This window comes from Pseudochaenichthys georgianus, chromosome 14 (genome assembly GCF_902827115.2).
Source record: "Pseudochaenichthys georgianus chromosome 14, fPseGeo1.2, whole genome shotgun sequence".
NCBI classification, from domain to species: Eukaryota; Metazoa; Chordata; class Actinopteri; order Perciformes; family Channichthyidae; genus Pseudochaenichthys; species Pseudochaenichthys georgianus.
Window position 1 is genome coordinate 15,683,203 of NC_047516.1, and position 16,735 is coordinate 15,699,937.

The 16,735-nt window shown below is 42.3% G+C and overlaps 1 protein-coding gene across 2 annotated transcripts; it reads left to right on the forward strand.

The window, feature by feature from the left end:
- Positions 1–992: 992 nt before the first annotated feature.
- On the forward strand, positions 993–16,724 carry mntb (MAX network transcriptional repressor b). 2 transcript variants are annotated; one of them, XM_034098993.2, is made up of 6 exons: positions 993–1,331; positions 4,236–4,959; positions 5,049–5,090; positions 5,421–5,532; positions 10,410–10,602; positions 13,079–16,724. In XM_034098993.2, the coding sequence occupies exons 1-6, from the start codon at positions 1,259–1,261 to the stop codon at positions 13,843–13,845; spliced, it is 1,911 nt and encodes a 636-aa protein (XP_033954884.1). In that variant the 5' UTR covers positions 993–1,258; the 3' UTR covers positions 13,846–16,724. The 2 variants fall into 2 exon arrangements, with proteins under 2 accessions (XP_033954884.1, XP_071061524.1); XM_071205423.1 differs by having other exon boundaries at positions 5,049–5,089; positions 5,411–5,532.
- Positions 16,725–16,735: the final 11 nt, after the last annotated feature.

Consider the following 16,735-nt stretch of genomic DNA (forward strand, 5'->3'; position numbering starts at 1 on the left):
AAATTAATCATCATTTGCATGTTGTGCTAGGTTTTACACCAAGACAGTAGTAAACCCCGCCCCTCCTGCTGTGATTGACAGGTCTGATCCCGAGACAGCAGGGTGGCCAGTCACGCTCTCGCCATGCAAATGAGCCGCGCTCGGGCCGGGCGGGCGCCCATGTGGACCAGCACCATGCCTTGTTGTTCTGAGCGCTGATTGGCTGGCTGGCACCTGATTGTTCTTCATGCGCTGCGGGCCAGCGGCGAGAAGGAAAACATGGCGGACTCATGACCTTGGACGGGACTTCACCTTATCGGTTCACACCGGTTCACACAGAGCCAGGAGAGTAGGACACTGTGCACGTTTTTCTCTATCAGTAATTAAACAGTAACATTTGGGAGCAGGGGTGGGAAGGAACTAAGTATATTTACTCAAGTAGGCTACTGTACTTCAGTAAAAATGTTGAGGTACTTTTCTTGAGTATTTCCATTTCATGCTACTTTTTACTTCTTTATACTTCACTACATTTAAAAGGGAAATCATCTTATTTAACCTTTATTTAACAGCTTTAGGTATTTTTTACGAAATGCATTTCCAAATATAATAAACTAATGGATTCATTAAGTCACACATGTGGTCAAATTATTTAGAACTATTTGATCAGAATTGTGTTTGTCTACAACAGTAAAATGCTACTTGATGCCACAATATTATCTAGAAATGTACAATTATTTATTGTACTTTTTATACTTTAAGTACATTTTCTGATACTTTTGTACTTTTAATTAAGTACGATTTTGAATGCGAGACTGAAGCACTTGGACAGTAATGTATTGGTACTTGTACTCAAGTAAAGAAGCCGAGTAATTCTCCCACCCCTGTTTGGTAGGTATAACTGTTGACTAACACCGCGGAGCAGGATGGAGTGATGCGGTCACCGGGTTTTGCGGGCGGCCGTAGTAACAGGGCGGGGCATGAATCCGGTGGGCGGACCTTAACGAGAACACGACTCGCCTTGTTGTGTGTATTCCCGTGCTTGCATCGCCATCTTGTTGCAATCCAATTTTTTACATATGCGTGGATCTACTTTCCGTTCGGTCGGATTAAAAATCGACCGTTTGCTCTCAGGAGAATCACTGGGCACGGGAATCTCGGGCCTGCGGGTGTGAACCGTGCATACGGCGCTTCTTACCAGGAAACTGCCCGCCCCTCCTCGGTCTTTTTCCTCCTTCCGTCCCGGGCCACCGGGTCGCCTGCCGAGAGGGTTTCACGCGCAATGAGCATCGATACACTTTTGGAGGCGGCCAGATATCTGGAATGGCAAGCCCAACAACAACAGATCACACGTGGTGAGTCCAAGAGCAGACTGGTGCATGGTGCTGAATCTACATAATGACAAATAACACAGCCGAAACTGCCTTTTGGGGGGGGCCGTATCCCGTTACTATCAGCGACTGGGCTTGCATTTTCATCAGACCCGCCTATGATGAACGCACGCGTTTGTAGTTTGTGTTTATCTGGGTTCATGCCAAAAAAAGACGACTGAAGTCTCTGCAAACTCTGCTGTCCCCGACTCATTAATTGTTGCACACATTTGTCTCACCTTAATGCGGAAACAAGTCAAAGTTGTCTCGGAACTACTTTACGCGCACTTGGTGTGTGTGTGTGTGTGTGTGTGTGTGTGTGTGTGTGTGTGTGTGTGTGTGTGTGTGTGTGTGTGTGTGTGTGTGTGTGTGAGAGAGACAGTTTCAACACTGTAGTGACTCACCATACATCTGTGTGCGTGTATGTGTGTGAGAGTGTGATGGGGCTTAGCAGAGGAGTTCCTGTCAGTAACCGAACCATTTACATGTTGTATCTTTGTTATAAAGATACAACTGTAGAGTGTGCAGTATACTTCGCTTAAGCTAAAAACACATAGGTTTTTTAATATATTTCAAATGGAGTGATTCTCTTAATCGAAGCTTTACACCAGAGCTTCACATATATGTTAATAGAGCCTCTGCACAAATGTATTTGCCCCTGTTTTGTCCATCGAGCACCGGCAGGGCGGTGTCTTTACATAATACCCTGACATTGCTGAGCTATCTTATGACACACACTTGGGCGGGCCCTCGCACACTCACCCTTCCCTTTTTGTATCTCTGCACGCCAGCATTAATATGTGTATTCATGTTTCCAAACGCTTATTGCACACACATGCGAGTTGTCAATCGACATAATAATCAGTGACTTAGTAAAAAGCTAGACGAGCAGGGTTGCTTTTTGTGTTTCTCCCTATGGTTTCTCCCATATGATGACGTGTCAGACAACTCAACCCCCTCCCCCCGCATACTTACCCTACCGCGTGCTAGAATCCGCCCACAACGACCACGTGCACACTGCCTCCCCCCCTCCGAGGATACACACACACACACACACACACACACACACACACACACACACACACACACACACACACACACTCATCGTCCCCGCCCTGCCCATTCAGTGTACTGACAGTGGCGGGTCAGAGAGAGAAAGGGGGCTAAGTAGACAGCCTTCCTGCTCACCCCCATCCCAACCCAGCCTTTCAAAGCAGAAGTTACGTAATTTCCCCCCGCGTGCACTTAACAATATTCGGCATGGCGTGTAGGTTGTACTACAAAATCTCAAGCAACATGTCAAGCGTGCCATCATATGCCATCAGCAATGGTGTACAGTTACTAAGTACATTTACTCAAGTAAAGTCTTTGAGTACTTGAGTATTTGCAGTTTATGCTACTTTGTACTTCTACCACACTACAATTCAAAGGTATATGGTGTACTTTTACTCCACTACATGTATTTAATACCTAGTTACTTTGTAGAATTGTATTATGATGGGAAATATAATCTGACATCACATTCACAAGCTACCCCGCAGCAATTAAAACGAGCTGCACCTTTACCAGTTTTGGTAACACATTAATGCATCAATCATTATAATGAAAACATAATGTTATCAACAATCTGCAGAATGAGTACTCTTACTTTTGGTACATTAAGTATAAGGGAACACACTATTCCATTAGTGCAGCAACATAGTTTGTATTGCACGTCATCGCATTAACCTGTACAGGCCGTCCTGAAGTGCACTCTTCTGAGGGAACATTGCATCATCAGGGGTTGCAGTTTCATGTGGAGAAGAAACAAAACTGTTACTTAACAGGCAGCCAGCACTGTTGAGATGTGGTGTTTCTATTTTCTTTGATAATGGCTGAGCTGTGTGTTGCATGTCAGAGGAATCCCTGGGATCTTCTCTGTCTAATGTGGCTGTTTCCATGGAAACAGAAGGATTTTCACATTGCTTTGAGTCTTCCCGGTGCTGTTTGCAATAACTGCTCACTTAACACTTACGGTGTGTGTGTTTGCATCTGCATACTTTACATAAGCACAGCGTGGGAACATTCCTGTCCCACGATGTGATTCAAAACATTTTGTTGGTGTGTTTCTGTTTGCAATTCAGTGATGCTTCATGTGGTCATGATGGTCCTGACGTAACTCAGCTGCTCTGTGAGGGAACGGTCAATTCACAGATGGGTGGGGGGGGTCTCTTTCCAGTCAGGAAACGGATGCAGACATGATTTCTGTGATTATGTTCCCCTCCGCACAATAAGAATCTGTGATTACATCATTCTTTTTGTGTAGAGTAGTGCACGTAGTGTTGGGATGAATACAACACCAAAGTGACGTCCTCTCTGAATAAGTGATTTGTAGCACAACAATTAAAAAGCAAAGGAAGGAAACTTTAATCATTTGTTGGATTTAGGTTGACAAATTACAAGTTTGAAATGATTTGCGTGTGTCTTTGCATCTCTTTTGTTAAGGCAATAGTCCAGTTTATCTATCATCTGAACAAGAGTAGGTTTCCCATACTGGTTCAACCACAGGACTGTTTTTAATGGCAAACAACATATGTTAACTAAGTGAAAAGTAGAGGTGATGCACGTAACAGCATTAGAGATGCAGACATTGCTCCATTGAGAAGAGTGTTCAATAAACCAGGATGTGAGCTAACAAGTGATGAATACATTTATTGTGTCGTACCTATTGGACCTTATTGATATATAGGGTGTCACTAATATCTAAAACTTCTTTCAATTGGTCTGCCCCTTATGTACATTTGACTCTCGTCCACTCTTATCCTCTTGTCCCCCTACATTTTTTGGTGTTATCCATTATCCCCCACTGCTCACTTATTTTTCTGCTTCTCTATTTCCTGCTTTCCACAGAGGAGGAGCAGCGCAAAGAGAAGCAGCTCATCAACAGGGAGGCGGAGTCTATGCGCGTGGAACTTGTGACCTCGTTGTCTCAGCCAATTAGAGCCAATCACGTTACTTGGGGAAATGACACTCACCGCCAACAGCCGTATCACCACCCTGCACCCCCGCCCCCCTCTCTCCCATCTACCCAAGTCCCTATCACAGTCATACCAATGGTCCCAGTTGTCACTACCACACACTCGGCCCCGCCCATTAATTTCACAGCGCAGATTGCAACGTCGCTCAATGGCTCGCCACCAGCCAAGAACCTTTCCTTTCCTCCACAGCAGCAGCATCATCATCATCATCATCATCATCATCATCCCCATCCCACCTCTCCTCACCTGTTGTCCCCCCCCCACATAAAAGTAGAGACTAGTCCACAGTTAAAGGTAGAGACCAGTCCTCTGATAAAGGTAGAGACGAGTCCCCTGATTAAGGTAGAGACTTGTCCCCTGATAAAGGTAGAATCTAGTCCCCTGATAAAGATAGAGAGTAGTCCGCAGATGATTGGTGCTCAGCCCAGCCAATCACAACCTCAGATTCAGATTCAGTACACAACCTCCATCAGCACTAATGGCTCCGGCTCTCAACATGCACTGGTTCCCCATCAATCTCCACCTTCATCTCAGCCACGGTCTAATGGAGTACTGGACGACCTGAGGGGGCTGGAAGGGAAGAGGAGACCAGGGGGGTAAGTCTGTGTGTGTCTGGTAAAGTTGATTTAAGTGTGTTGGTTGGTTAAACCTTTTTATTTAAAAATATTTTATTTTGTGTTTTCAGAGCCGGGACCAGAGAGGTGCATAACAAACTGGAGAAGAACAGGTTTGTCATATTAAACTTCTCATAGTTTAGTTAGTCTCAAATCAACATGACATTATGAAAAGAAGCCCTGTTTTTTTTACCTTGACCACTACATACTCACAAAGTTATATAAAATGTTAGCAGCCAAACACATAGCATTTCCTCAACTGAATCCTTCTCCAACGTGCAACTTTTGGATCATGAGGTCTCCTTAAATAACTAAAACGTGGTTCATCTCTTGTGCAAATGATGGACTTACTAATGACTGGTGAATATTCTCCAAGACAGTAAGCTAAAGACACACGTATCATAAGTTTGACCCTTTCTCGTTTCTGACTCTTGGCCCTTCAGGCGAGCGCACCTCAAAGATTGTTTCGAGACCCTGAAGAAGAACGTTCCAAATGTTGACGAGAAGAAAACCTCCAACCTCAGCGTTCTCCGCAGTGCTTTGCGTTACATACAGGTAGAGTTTCAAAACATGTTCTTGCTTTCCCAGCATGGTGAGGCTGTTGCCTTAACATACTGGTGCTGTACTTTAAATATTTGTAGGTAGCACGGACTTCTTGTTTTTCATCCTATTGTTTCTTTCTTCTTGTTTCTTTCTCTGGTATTTAATTGATTGGTTATGCTCTGTGGAGAGCACAGGCTTTGTTCAGTGTAATTGGTCAACAATACCGGTTTCATAGCCATTAACACCTTTGTGTTTTTAGTCTCTTGTGACTGTGATATGTAAATGAGACTAGAAGAAAGCAGAGAATAAATCCTGTGTTCCTGAGTTTTTACAATGTAAGACTTTACACATGGAGTTGCTGGGGGCGGTGAGGTGGAGGGATCTGTGTAGCCTGAAGAGCCACATTTTTCAGTCTTAAAAGTAGACGAGGGAGGATTCTGCATTGACATGATTTGCAGATAGATTTAGTGGTTCGTTTTTGTGATTAAAGGCTTCATGATTTGAGTTCAGTGGAACATATGCAAAGGAGTGTCTGTGGAAAAGACAAAACAAGACATCCTTTAGCGACATGCAGGGGTTTGTCTTTGACATGAGCTTATGAGGGTTTTTGACATACTGCCCAACTAGCTCGAAGTTCCCATATTAAGTAAAGGGAAACAAGAAAAAACAAATACCAACATCATAATTGTTGTCGGTAGTAGTGCGGAATCACTCGGTCAATAAATCAATTAGTTTGTCGACATTAATGTAATGACCGAAAGTTAATCAACAACAAATTTGATAACCCAGTAATGATGATCGATGTCAATATGTAGTTTCTGCTACTGCAATGTGAGCATTTTCTTGTTATTGCTGTATTCTTTGTGATTTATAAATTGGACATTTTAGATTCAAAACTTGCTCCCTGTGGTTCGAGGGAATTTATTTAGTTTTTACTATTTTCTGTATTTTAAAGATTCAGCAAGATAGTGATGTTAAAAATACTATCAGTTTATGTGAAACCCAATGTTTGTTTCTCTCCTTAAACTTCATTACATTTGAAGAAATGTGTCACACGTGTAAAACGTGAACTAAGATGCTTTATTTGTGTCGAAGTGAAATGAACCTACAGCATCCTGCAGGGTACACGCAGGCTGCTGCACAGTCTCTCACTTTAAAGTACTTCATTTTTATCCTGGTGTTAGCTGTGTTCTCTGTTCATGAATCACAAATCCAGCCCAAAACGTTTTCATTGGCTGCACTGGGTGCCAGTCTGGCATGGCGAACGCACAGTGCCAGACAGGCTTTCACACAAAAAATATTAGGCTTTACAATATCACTGATTTAGATGTTAAAAACACTGCATCACCAAAAAACACACCTTTTTTAGATTTCGGATTTCTTCATAAAACAAAAACATTTCTCTCACATGCTGCCCGCCTGCATTTAGTTCATTTTAGTTTAGTATTTTGTGGGTTAAAAGACCGGGTGCAGGGACTGAATCTTACATTTGGACTACAGACTTTTGCAATCAATACAATTTGATTCTACATAGAGTCACTAACATAGCAGCCAAAATGCCTACATTTTTTAGCTGATTGTCTGTGCTTTGCATATTTCCCCTCCACCGTCTCCTCTGATAATATAATCAGTTGGTTTTATTTAGACAAGCGACTCCCCCCTTTCCCCCACCTCCCCTCTCAGTACCTGTCCTCATGTAAACCTCTCCCTCTCTCTTTGCCACGTGAGATCTGAGCACATGGCTACTGCAAGCCCGGTGACGTCACCGTTCGAGGCTGCAGAGAGACGGTGATAGGTACCGGCTGCAGCAGCGTTACCATGGTTATAACTGTGGAATAGGTACAGATTTTTGCCACAGCTGCATTCAGACATTTTCTCTGTCTTTTGACCCTCGTCTGTCTTAACCTTTTTAATCTCTTCTTCTCTGTCCGTCTCGACCTGTGACTCCTGTATGTCACTTGGTAACCATAGCAACAGGTGGCAGGTGGCAAGAGCACTGTGGTCCACCCCTCCGTGTTTGTCTAGTGTGTGTGTGTGAAAATAACTAAACCAATCATATTCTGCAAATTTTTGTAGATCGTTATTGGTGATTGAGGTCAGCTTCCAGGTCTTAAAGAGATTTCCTTTACTCCTTATACATTCATACATCAACCTAGTGACGATCACATGTCGGATGCGTGTGTGATCAGCCAAATGTCATCAGACTTGGGTCATTTTCACCTTTTTGTTCTAGAGATGGTGTCTTTAGATGAACGATAAAGGAGGCATAGATGAAGCAGAGGAGGAAGAGGAGGAGGGGGAAGGATGTCGAGGGAGCGATGGATGTGGGAGTACAAGGAGAAGGGGTGTGCGATGGAAGTGCAGACGGGGGGGTTGGAAGTGAGCTGGAGCATCAGACGGGCAACCACCCAGTCACAGCTCTCCTTATATGTGATTACCTCTCTGCTCCACCCAATTAGATGGCCCCTTATGTTGTTTTACAAACTGCTGCTCAAGCAGCCAAATCCTTATGGAGGAGGTTGCCAAGGAAACTGCTATGGGTGACAGCTGTTTCCTTGGTGATTTGCTGCAACCTTAATGGTGTCTGGGTTTGTAGACCTTGAATTGATGTTCATGGATGCACATGCGCACACACTGGAGCAGAGGTGGTTCCTCTGTATCTGGCTTCAGCTAGGATGTCTGTTTCAAAGAACATCTGTTGACCGTGTGACCGCAAGTGTGTCAGTAAGGATATGCTGAAGTTGAGGTATATTCAGATGTCAGTGTGAATGTGAATTTGATCGATTCATCTACCTGAGGCATGATGCACGGCAGGAGGTGGCCTTTGGGGCGTGATGCGGTTGATCCCACCATGCAAAATAAAGATGTGGTTCTCTGACAGAAAAACACAGATTTTCCAAGTTTTTCTCATGTAAGTTTATGAGTTGAATGTGTTTTTATTCTTGTGAATAACTGACATAGGACACATGTTACAAATTCTGGATCTGATTTGCAGTAATTTCTACCTCCTCTTCACTCATGAACTCTAAAGCACATAGATGGGTGTGGTGTTAGATGAGAGATGGTGAGCTGTCTGGATTGGTTACTGTAGCAAACAGGGCTGGTAGCAGTGAGGAAAGCATGCCTGCATGTGAGTCTGTCACATGCCTGCTGAAAGTAACTGGCTTCGTTCACTGTACTGAGTGTCCTGTTGAAGAATCATGTGCTTATTTGATATCCTCTCCCTCCTGTATTTGCATACTTTGTTTCTCTTTTTGGTTGTGCCAGTAGGACAGGAAACTGTTTCCGCTATGTTTTGTCAATATATATATACTGTATATGTTGACTATTTAAATAAGATTGATATTCAGTTGACTGAAATGAACAACTGTCTTATTGGGCTATTGCAGTTTAAACAAAAATAACTCTGTAAGGGGAGGGGAGTAATATTCCATCACAAAATAAATGTTATTTTCACCCAAATTGCCCTTATACGACTTGTAGTAATGACATAACCAGCCGGACACAGCAAAAACCAGGTTTCTGTTTCTGGTTAAAAGCATCGCCCCTTCCTTTTCCCCCCTCTCCATGCCCCTCTACACCTACTCATTTTCCTCCCTGTACCTCTACCTCCTCCCCCACATTCCTCTCTAGTAATCTGTTAATGTCCTTACCCCCGTCATACTGTTTGGTGTTCATGCGTCAGCTGACCCGCACAGAAACTGGGTCACAGAGACGGCATGGTGGAGCTGGAAAAGCTCTTCCCAAATCTTTCAGTTTTGTCTTCTTTTCTGCGTTTCCTGCTGTGTTTCTCTTCCTAGTTTATTTTGTAAAACTACAGAAACACGTGACAAGTCTGAGCTCACTAATCATACTTTCCCTCAGTCTTATGTGACTGTAATGTTCATGCTGCAGTAATTCCTCTATATCAGAATTGTTGGATTATCTTGAACTGAGGTGATTTGTGGAAATGGAAAAAGGAAGGATGTTTATTCTCAAATTGACCCTGTTTTTGGAAAGACAAGCGTGATATCCAGGAAATGGGAGGAGCTTAGGTTGATGACACCAATGAAAGCAGTGTGAGCATGCTTGAATTTGCATGCGTTCCTTCCTGTTGCTGTATGAAGTGCAGAGCACAGGGAACATTTTGTTTCAGGATTGTGCAAGCTGGTAGAAATGTGGGAGGGGCCAAGGCTGCACAGAGAAAGAAAGTAGATTTTCCTTTTCTGTCACAGTGCCAGTTCTTTGAATGATTTAAGATTAATACTAGCTTCCTAACCGTTTCATAAACTTTATTCTAGTAGTAACGCTTGCCTCAGATTCAACAGGCTTCCGTTTCCCCTCCTGTTTTTGTAAATTGAATCGCCCTCTTTCCTGTTTTATGATCTACCCCTCTTTTCCGTGTTAATTTGCTGTTGCCTGTGTGAGCTATTAATGCAAACTCCCTCTTCCTCCTTCTGTTTCATATTAATAACTCGTGCCCAGTTCAGTATTTCAGGGGGTATAATCCCTCTAATTCCCTCAAGCTTTTATTACCTCTGCAAACTTAATCAAGAGCAGCTTAATAATACAAAGGGAAAAAAACAAAGTTGTATTGATCAGAACTAACCACATGACTGAGGGCGGTATTTTTTGTTAATAAGAAACTCAGAGCAATGAGTGTCTAATTCTGTGGAAATCAATATCACGCAGCAATAACAATAATTAGCATGATAATGAAAGCCATTGTCGATGATATTGTCTGGCCTTTCTTTGTTTATTCAGACTGCAGCTGAATACAGGCTTGTTTCTACAACCATGTTCCTATCACGGTTTCTTTATTATACCGTGATTGTCTATTTGAAGTGTCTTTGAGTGATATTTTTTTTGATCATTTCTCATCTCATCTGCTTTCTGTGTCTCTCTGGAAGACTCTGAAGCGTAAGGAGAAGGAGTACGAGCACGAGATGGAGCGTCTGGCCAGAGAGAAGATCTCGACGCAGCAGCGGCTGGCCGAGCTGAAGAACGAGCTCAGTCAGTGCATGGACGTCATGGAGATCGACCGAGTGCTGCGACAGACCATCCAGCCCGAGGACGACCAGGCCTCCACGTCCACTGCCTCAGGTACAGCGCTGACGGACTACTTCTCACACACATTCATCCATAACTTATATACCTTTCTGTTAACTTTTGCTTTTTAGTTTGCACACTATTTTTTTTTATCCATGAACTGTGAAGTTTCTTTGGGAGATTTTCCTTGTGAGGGTCAGAGGACAGAGGGTGTCATATTCTTAATTTGTATAAACCATAAAGCTCAGACAAACGTACATTTGTGATATTGGCCTCCTATGTAAATAAACTTTGATGGATTGACTTTGAAAACTGATCACAAGAGGTGAATTAACAGATAAAGCTTTATTTCTAGAGGCATATGCAGGCCCAAAAGAGTAAGTGGTAGTTATATTTGAATTTCCGTTTACCTCGGGACTTTGTCGCAATGAAATCTTTTTCAATAATACATTAAGATAAGATGGTACTTTAACGATCCCCGAAGGGAAATTCAGGTGTAATAGCAGGAACAGAACAAGAATGAAACACACATGAGAATAAACACCGGGATAATAACAATAAAAGTAAAGTAATTCAACATTTAGTGAGTTAAACTCCGATGAGGTGAATGTACATATAAAGATATGGACAAGGTTAAGTGTGTACATACATTGGAATGTGCAGGTAGCAGTGCGGGGGGGAAGTCCTATGTGCATACACGTTTACTGATAATACACTCATTCTGACTAGCTGGATCGGTTAGCAGTGACAATAGGACCATTTTATGATATTACATTTTTATGTCTTAAGTTTCATTACACGTGCACATACTACGTCAGCAGCATGCCGGTAGACTGCACAGCTGAGGGAGCTTACAACAAACATGTCAGCTTTTTGGAGTTATTTCATGCTTGCTTTGCCAGCGAGTTCTACGACTACTTGCACTATCTGCAAAGTAAATGCCTGGAGGGCTGGCCGTAGCAATGCTAATTATAACACAACCAACTTAATAAAGCACCTAAAGAAGCATCCTGCCACGATTTGTTTACCAAGTCTATGGTGCACAATTTCCCTTCAATTAAGTTAACATTTTTCAATGCTTTTTTGATGACTTTAAGTTTGCCAAAGTTAGGAAAGTAATGTTCTGACTGATGACCCATTACGCATGAAATAATGATCCAAAGAGGCAGCTTATTATTAAATCGCTGGTTTCAGATACATACTCTGTATCGGAACTGAAATGTAATCAGTGCATCTTTATTATTTAAAGGGGACCTATTATGCAAAATCCACTGTTTAATGTCTTTTTATATACACATGTGTACCATCTGTGTATAAATATTCTGAAAGTTTCAGGAAAAAATATTCGCTCACTTTTTCTCCTGATCCTTTTATATAAAAACCTGTCTGAAAATGAGCTGATCAGATTTTGGCCACTTTCTCATGTCATAAAGTTTTTTTGGCTTGTGTAACCATTAGCCAATAACCAACCAAGGTAACCCCCCCCCCCCCCCACCTTATCACCTGAATCTCCTCCTGAGCACCATTGTGTTTTTTTAATCAAATATCTCTGAGGGGCGTTGCAACATCGTTGCTTGCTTTAAAAGTAGCACAATTCATAATGCCAAACCTTGGAAAGTATCTAGATATCCCTGCCCAAATGCCAAAGTAACTGGCAACTGCATATGTTTGATGTCTATGTCTGGACCGCTGCGTAAAAAGGACCGCAGCTCCGTGTTGAGGGTTTCTGCCCCGTTACTTCCCTGCTGTTTTCTTGTCCCTCTTGTCCTTTTATTTTCTTCACTGGGGACTCATCAGCCACTAACCATTCATCCAAATTACTGTGCTCTCCAAATATATTAAAATTAATATTTAAATCCTCCATGTTGCTCTTAGACGGTAGACAACGGAAAACTAAAGACAGGCAAACAGTTTGAAAGGCAAACAGTTTGAAAAGCAAACTGTATACAGTTTGCTTTTCGACCAAACTGTATACAGTTAAATCGACCAGACTTCTTTCTGCAGATGTGATAGTCCTTAACAACGGTCAATAAATCCTTGACAGCGGGCTGTACTACTAGATTAACAATGTGTCACGTGTTCTGAATTGACCAATCAGAATCGAGTATACAACTAAGCCATGTAATAAGCACATATAACACATACAGATGGCACTTGTTTATCTTATTCAATGTTACATGTATGTAGACCACTGCATTTACTTGGTCACTTACAACATTCTCTGCAACATTTAGCGTGTTTTATTTTTTTGACATGTATATAGTTTACTTCATCTGCACATTGGTCTTGCAACATAATCTTGCACTATTTTATTTCTGCTCTGTTTCTCTGTAGGAGAAGGTGATATATATATATATATATATATATATATATATATATATATGTGTGTGTGTATGTATATAACGATTGAAAAAACAAATACAGAATAAAGACAAGTATTTAAATATGCATAAAGGCAAGTATTTAAATATGCAAAAAAAGCATAAAAAAATGGATCATGATGACTAACAGTTGCCTCTCTGGTCCACAGAAGGAGAAGACAACTTTGAGCAGGACATTGACGATGATGACCCGGCCCCTCCTGCTCCCCCCTCCCTCTCCAAAGCTCCCGTTATACATGCCCAGCAGCTGCTCACCTCTCACCTGTCCATCCAGCACGCCACCCTGCCTCTGGGGGTCCTGACCACGTCCTCCCCCTCCGCCCCCCCTCAAGCCATCGCACCGGCGCCAGGCCCGCCCCCTCCACAGCTCGCACATCCCATCCAGCAGCTCCAGCCCACCGTCATCGCTCATGCTGCCATCTCCCACCCGTCAGTCATCCAGGCTGTTAATCACGGCCTGCCGTTGAATCTCAAGCACCTAACGCATATCGCCCCGTCCCCCGGCCCCATGTCCTCCATGTCCTCCATGCCTCAGACAATCGTTCCAGGTGCTCACCAGCAAATATCTGCGCAGCCCATCGGACACATCACCGTCCACCCCTTGGCTCACCTGCAATCCCACCTCCCGACTCTCTACCCCCAGGGTGTGTCAGTCTCCCAGCCCACCATGGTGGGACACATCACCCACACCTTCACCCATCACACCCTGCCCCACGTCCATGCTAACCCTCAAGCTATCACTAACGGAGCCCAGATGAACAGCACAGCCGTCATCAGCCAGGGGCACCCGTCGCTAGGGAAACCCACAGCAGTGCTGGCCCCCCACCCCCAGCTGGTTGGTCAGGCTGCGGTCCTCAACCCTGTCACCATGGTAACAGTCCCAAACTTTCCTGTCAGCACGCTCAAACTGGCCTGAAAGATGAACAAAAAAAGAAAAGTGGGAAAGATTCTGAACTGAACTTCCGGATGAATTTTCACACTTGTCAATAATCACTAGCAGAGAATCTCTGACGAAACATTCACCAGGAAAACATTGTTTTTTCTGGACCACGTGTGACGAATATCTCCAGATATTTCAGTCTCAGCTCGTTCGTTTGTGAACATTGACGCAGAGTCGGTGGGTGAGGCCATTGTTTGTGAAGATAAGACTGTGACATTTGTCTGCGCTGCAAAGACAGGAACTCTGTTTGAACTTCCTTTACACCAGAAGCACTAACATTATAAGCTCACACTCAGGCATCTAAGATTTACCTTTACCATTCATCCACTCATCGAGGGAAAATGCACGAAAGAGAGGGATTTGTTTGTCGTGAGGTTGTTGCCGTGGTGATACAGTATGTGCTTGTTTTTGTGTTCATATAATCATGACGTCACGTGGGACATCCTGGAGAAAAGCTGTCACTGATGTGTTTGAGAGCAGAGGAGGGATCTCGCTGATCTGAATGAATTACAGAGAAGTGTGATCAAATATGAGGTGCACCACATTACATGGCCAGATCTGCAATTACAAAGAGAAAGACCAAAAGAAACAACTGAATCATCTTTGTGTGATTTCTGTTCAGCTGACAGCTTCTGATCATGTGAGCAAGTGTCCCATTCAACAGTGGAGTTATTTTATCCACTTCCCCTTTGGCTCTCTTTATGGAGGACTCTAAAACAGTGGAATGTTTAAAGATTGTAATATGAGACTAGATATTGTCTTATCTGTTGGATATCATAATATCGGACAAGCATTTTCCTGGTTTAGGCTGCATTACTGTGAGCTGATTTATTTTGTACAAACCAGAAAATAATCTCATTATGTGAATATTTTTTTAAAGCACTGCTGGTCAATACTAATTGGTCAAAATAGTGTCCCCTTTAAAGGGTAGAAGAAGGGTATAGATAACATGGTTTGCTTAACATACAGAAGCCTGTTTTAGTGGCCTTGTGGAGAAGTCTAGAGACAACATGACCTTTGCCTGTTAGTTATTGGAGATTTGATTTCCTTGTAGGAAGTCGACCAAACAACACATTTAAAGGTAGAGCAACACGTTAAAGATAAGCAGTCATAAAGTCTGAGAAAGACTTCAGACTAATGCCGTCAGTTATATGTATAAAGATAGCACATTCCACTTTTGTCCCACAGAGAAAGGCTGGTTTGTAAACCAATCAAGTCCTGTAATAGACTGTCTGGACATCAAGCTGAACACAAATCTATATTGTCACAAATACATGACAAAGATGGGGGAAAAAAACCTTAAAGCTGCTCTCGAAACACTCAGTGACAGGTATCCTATTCAGGGCTACGCAGGTTTTCATCCTCTTCACTCTAAAGCAACAGCTCCCCCTGCTGCCTCATACTGATGCTACACATGCACACACACACACACACACACACACACACACACACACACACACACACACACACACACACACACACACATACATACACAATGCAAAGATAATGCACAGGCTTTAAAATGTGTAAAAACAAAGAGACTGTTGAGTCTAAAAGAACTCTTGGCCTTTTATAACATTACACATCTTAACTCAAGTAAAAAAAAAAATCCTGAGTTGTGTACTGCATTATATTACATACAGTATGGGACTTTGGTCACATGATTAACTCACAAATGCTGGGAGGAGTTGAGATGTGGATGAAAGCTCCAGAAGAGATTTGGAAATAGCTCTTTAAACGTGAGAAGAGTTTACACTTTAATGCCATTTTGTGAAGGATAATTTGGCAGAAATATGACCCTTTTTGTATATCAAACTATAGCGAACACAAAGCCAAATCTTCTGCTCCAGACCAGAAAATGTGTTGAAACCCACTTGTCTTTGCGTATGTCTATGTATGTTAATGTGCACACACTCAAAATGGCTTCACAGCCTTCTTGCCAGCCTATACATGTCACACCATGAAATCTCCCATCAGTGTATGTAGTCACTGTCCTCTGCTGTGTCTGTGTGTTATGTCTGTATATGTAACTGTATTCAATATGTTTTATATCCTGTACTATAGTTATCCTACTGTACCTGTAGCATGGCTGTTTTTGGTTCTGCAGTTTGCCCCGTGCATGATGGAGTGTGTGCGTGTGTAGCAAGCAAGCTATTTTTTTACACAGAGGTGATTTATGGGACGAGTCTGTCTGGGTGCTATCGTGTGTGCCTTAACTCAGTTTTACTGAACACTGTGACAACTCCGGCAAAACACGAACACAATGAGCGAATGGAAGAGACACATATTTACTGTCATGATTGGATTTTTTAAAGTTTTCCATTTTGTGAGATGGACTGAGACAATGAGTGGAGAAAGTAAATAAGAAAAAGAAAAAAATATGCTCTTTTCTGGATAACATAATGTCTAATATTTGAGTTTTGTAATATTTGTATGTATGAAAGTTTTTTGTAAATTTGTGATTGTATGCACGTTTTGGCATATGAGTGTGTGTGTCTTACAATTTTAAATGCTTGTTTCTTTTTGGTTTTGTTGCATGTAGATTGCCACTTAAGTTTCTTTTGTATAAACGTTTTGTTTTTTGTTTCTTTTTGGGACCATGTACAATACTGTATAACGTGGGCAGGATCTTGGACCTCATGCTACATTGATATTATATATGAATATAAAAACATGTTTTCCCTATGGAGAAAGTTTTAAGTTATATATCGCCTGTACACTTTGGGCTGCCTTTTAGATCTAACTGTCCACTGTTAAAGATAACAATGATGATAATGGATAAAACATATTAATGATGAAGAATTTTGCTGATTAAATAATAAAGATTCTTAATAAATCTTATTACATTTACAACACATCTTGCTCC

Excerpts from the sequence above, each read along its gene's own strand:
- mntb (XM_071205423.1), top strand. The coding sequence starts at position 1,259 with ATGAGCATCGATACACTTTTGGAGGCGGCCAGATATCTGGAATGGCAA. Across the intron at positions 5,533-10,409 it reads GTGCTTTGCGTTACATACAG|ACTCTGAAGCGTAAGGAGAA; the intron begins GTAGAGTTTCAA and ends TCTCTCTGGAAG. Across the intron at positions 10,603-13,078 it reads CTCCACGTCCACTGCCTCAG|AAGGAGAAGACAACTTTGAG; the intron begins GTACAGCGCTGA and ends TCTGGTCCACAG.